This window comes from Plectropomus leopardus, unplaced genomic scaffold, assembly GCF_008729295.1.
Source record: "Plectropomus leopardus isolate mb unplaced genomic scaffold, YSFRI_Pleo_2.0 unplaced_scaffold3139, whole genome shotgun sequence".
NCBI lineage: Eukaryota > Metazoa > Chordata > Actinopteri > Perciformes > Serranidae > Plectropomus > Plectropomus leopardus.
This window is the reverse complement of record NW_024634250.1, coordinates 1-4211: the sequence shown is the minus strand read 5'-3', so window position 1 is coordinate 4211 and position 4211 is coordinate 1. Positions and strand designations below refer to the sequence as shown.

Sequence of the window (4211 nt, the reverse complement as noted above, 5' to 3'; positions counted from 1 at the left end):
TGTGTGTGTGTGTGTGTGTGTGTGTGTGTTAATTTTGTCAACTGAAAACAGTAAATGTTTTGAAGATTTTTATTTTGTTTTTTTCTGCCTCTCGTTTGGGTTTGGAAGTTGTGGTTTCGTTCAACATTGGCAAGAAATCGATGAAAACTTCAAGAGAAACAACCAAACAAAACGCACAGACACAAAAATAAAACCAAAAAAAAGTCCTCAGAAAAAACAAAATTTTAAAATCCTTTTAAGTGTGTAATTGTGATAATTAAGAATATATTTTCACCAAGCCTTTTTAAAACATGAATTTTTTAATCAAATAATTTCTTGAAATTTGTGGCGGATTTCCTACCGAGTTGCTCGGTTGTTTCGGTTCTTGTTTTCGGAAGAAAAGAATCGGTATCATTTTTCCACAGCTGGTCGCCGCGGCGATAGAGCTGCAGGATGTGTTTCTCAATCAAGTCTCATGGTTTTGTTGCCACATACGAGCCGAGGAGTATCTGCACACCTGAATGTGTGACAGGTGCGTCCGCGGAGGGTTCATCGTTGTATTTGTCTGATTTTTTTCTCTTCTGTGGAGTCTATCAACAAAGAAAGCCGTTAACCCCGCGCCTGCTGTTCTCTCGCTCTGTGCTCAGATGGCGGAGACGGTGAAATATGTGGACGACGAACACAAGAGCATCTTCCTGAGGCTCCTGAACGAGCAGCGGCTGGAGGGCGAGCACTGCGACATCGCCGTGGTGGTCGAGGACGTCAAGTTCCGTGCTCACCGCTGCGTGCTCGCCGCCTGCTCCAACTATTTTAAGAAACTCTTCAAAAAACACGAGGTACTGCCCAAGCACTGCAAATCCAAACATCTAAAAAAAAACATGAGGTATTCTACAATATCCTCAAAAATACAATTAACTCATACTCTTCAAATAAAAAAAACATGATGATTTAAATTCTTCCTCTTGAAAACAAAAACAGCGAAACTCTCTCTAAATACTCATAAAAACATCAGGTACACAACAAAAAAACCAATGGCATGGTCCTCTTTTAAGTTGCTCTGTACTTCAAAAACCCCAAACCCCAAATCAAAACAAAAGCTGTGGTACTGTATTCCTCCTCTTCTTCTTAAACCCTCCCCCCAAGAAACACCAAACAAAAACAAAGCCAGGTCTTTTTTTTATCTCCTTCCTTTTCTTTTAAAAGCAAACAAAAAAATAGAAAAAACCTAACAACCTGGTACTAAATTCTTCTTTAAAAAGGAAACATAAATAATCAAACAAAACAAAAACTTCGGATGTCTTTCTCTGTCCTTCAAACAAACAAAAACCTCACATGGTGCCCTCAAAGAAAAAGAAACCGGACTGCTGAGGCAGCTGTCTGTGTCTCCACAGGTGGACAACTCCTCTGTGATTGAGATCGACTTCATCCGCTCAGATATCTTCGAGGAGGTGCTGAACTACATGTACACCGCCAAGATCTCCGTGAAGAAGAGAGACGTCAACCTCATGATGTCATCGGGACAGATCCTCGGGATTCGCTTCCTCGACAAACTCTGCTCCCAGGTAACACTCGCTCAGGTAACGCTCACTCAGGTTACACTCGCTCAGGTAACACTCACAAAGGTAACACTCACAAAGGTAACACTCACAAAGGTAACACTCACAAAGGTAACACTCGCTCAGGTAACGCTCACTCAGGTAACACTCGCTCAGGTAACGCTCACTCAGGTAACACTCACAAAGGTAACACTCACAAAGGTAACACTCACAAAGGTAACACTCACAAAGGTAACACTCACAAAGGTAACACTCGCTCAGGTAACGCTCACTCAGGTAACACTCGCTCAGGTAACGCTCACTCAGGTAACGCTCACTCAGGTAACACTCACAAAGATAACACTCGCTCAGGTAACGCTCGCTCAGGTAACACTCGCTCAGGTAACGCTCACTCAGGTAACACTCACAAAGATAACACTCGCTCAGGTAACGCTCACTCAGGTAACACTTGCTCAGGTAACGCTCACTCAGGTAACACTCACAACGGTAACACTCACTCAGGTAGCACTCACACAGATGTGTTCATGTGTCCTCAGAAACGGGACGTGTCTTCGGAGGACAAAGAGAAGTTTCCTTATGACATCGTAAAGATGGCGCTGCCGCCCGAGGCTCAGCTGGCCGGTGACGCAGAGGTATTAATTCATCATCTGATCACTAATCAATAAGATCTGTATCCACATATTATTAATGTGTGTGTGTGTGTGTGTGTGTGTGTGTGTGTGTGTGTGTGTGTGTGTGTCCATGCATGTCCATGCAGGTGCTCGGAGAGCACGATGACACGCCCACCACAGACGACCTTGTCGAGGCGTCTGCCAATCAGGAGCTGGACAAGTCTCCCAGTGCAGCGCTGCGTGTTCAGGAAGCCATCCTGAAAGAACTGACCAATGAGGACGTACACAAGGTACACAGACACACACGCAGTGCAGACATGTCCTCAGGATGTGGAAATGTCCTCAGGATGTGGAAATGACCTCTGTGCTTCGGGTTAAACATTGACATTGGTGAGAAAGAACATTGAACACACACACACACACCTACATACAGGTTATCCCGTGTGTGACCTCTCCAGGTGACCTGCTACGACCAGGATGTGGTGACGGAGATGGAGGCGGAGCCTAAAGAGCTGGGGGCGGAGCACCACGCTACCCAGACTTTAACATTTGCTGACAGTATGGGGGAGGTGAAGGACGAGCAGCCACCCGGCTGGTCAACGGCCACCACCGACATGAAGTTTGAATACCTGCTGTACGGACACCGCGAGCAGCTCGCCTGCCAGGTGTGCGGGAAGACCTTCCTGGACGAGAGCAGACTCAGGTACAGCACACATGGTCTACGTGATCGATTCACCTGGCTGACACACCTGACCGATGCACCTGACCTACACACCTGACTGACTCACCTGACCGACACATCTGATCTCTGTGTCTGTAGGAAACACGAGAAGCTTCACTCAGCAGAGCGTCCGTTTGCCTGCGAGATCTGCACCAAAGCTTTCACCACCCACGCTCACCTGAAAGGTAAACCCCACCCTCAGCACACCTGGTCTCAGGTACAGTCACCTGAGCTCTGATGTCATCACATTTTTCTAACAGTGTAAACCACTGATACTGATCAGGTGTATGTCTCAGGTGATACTTGTCTCTGAGGTGATCACCTGTGTGTCTCAGGTGATACTTGTCTCTGAGGTGATCACCTGTGTGTCTCAGGTGATACTTGTCTCTGAGGTGATCACCTGTGTGTTGCAGAACACCTGAAGATCCACACGGGCTTCAAACCGTACAGGTGTGATGTTTGTGGGAAATCATTCATTCGAGCTCCAGACCTGAAAAAACACGAACGAGTTCACAGCAACGAGAGGCCGTTCGCCTGCCAGATGTGTGACAAGGTGAGCTCAACTGTCTCTCTCACCTGTCTGTCTGTCTCTCAACTGTTATGTCTGTCTCTCACCTGTGTGTCTCTCTGTCTTTCACCTGTCTGTCTGCAGGCGTTCAAACACAAGTCTCACCTGAAGGATCATGAGAGGAGACACAGAGGAGAGAAACCATTCGTCTGTCCATCCTGCACCAAGGCTTTCGCCAAGGTACCACTGATACTACTACTGCTACTACTACTACTGATACTACCACTCATAATATCACTGATATTAGTGGTGCAACTAATACTCATACTATATCTGATACCACTACTCATACTACACTGCTGATAATGTCAGTATATATTTGTACGTGTGGTGTGTATTTGTACTTGTGCTGAGTATTTCTACTTGTAGTGTGTATTTGTACATGTGGTGTGTATTTGTATGTGTGGTGAGTATTTGTACGTATGATGTGTATTTGTACATGTGATGAGTATTTGTACATGTTGAATTCAGTGTCTGTCTGTGGTTTCAGGCATCAGATCTGAAGCGTCATGAGAACAACATGCACAGTGAGAGAAAACAGCTGAACCCGCTGCAGAGCGACACCGAGACACTGCAGGCCGCCGCCATGGCCGCCGAGGAGCAACATCTGGACTCCATCAGCTGCTCCTAACATCTGGACTCCATCAGCTGCTCCTAACATCAGCTGCTCCTAACATCAGCTGTTCCTAACATCTGGACTCTATCAGCTGCTCCTAACATCTGGACTCCATCAGCTGCTCCTAACATCTGGACTCCATCAGCTGATCCTAACATCT

At 46.3% G+C, this 4211-nt stretch overlaps 1 protein-coding gene across 2 annotated transcripts; it reads left to right on the top strand.

Moving 5' to 3' along the window:
• The first annotated feature begins 330 nt into the window (after window positions 1-330).
• Window positions 331-4210, top strand: zbtb14 (zinc finger and BTB domain containing 14). 2 transcript variants are annotated; one of them, XM_042481896.1, is made up of 11 exons: window positions 331-511; window positions 627-815; window positions 1371-1541; window positions 2072-2167; window positions 2293-2436; window positions 2605-2849; window positions 2967-3052; window positions 3281-3420; window positions 3520-3615; window positions 3926-4110; window positions 4154-4210. In XM_042481896.1, the coding sequence occupies exons 2-10, from the start codon at window positions 627-629 to the stop codon at window positions 4064-4066; spliced, it is 1308 nt and encodes a 435-aa protein (XP_042337830.1). In that variant the 5' UTR covers window positions 331-511; the 3' UTR covers window positions 4067-4110; window positions 4154-4210. The 2 variants fall into 2 exon arrangements, with proteins under 2 accessions (XP_042337830.1, XP_042337829.1); XM_042481895.1 differs by having other exon boundaries at window positions 3926-4205.
• Window position 4211: the final 1 nt, after the last annotated feature.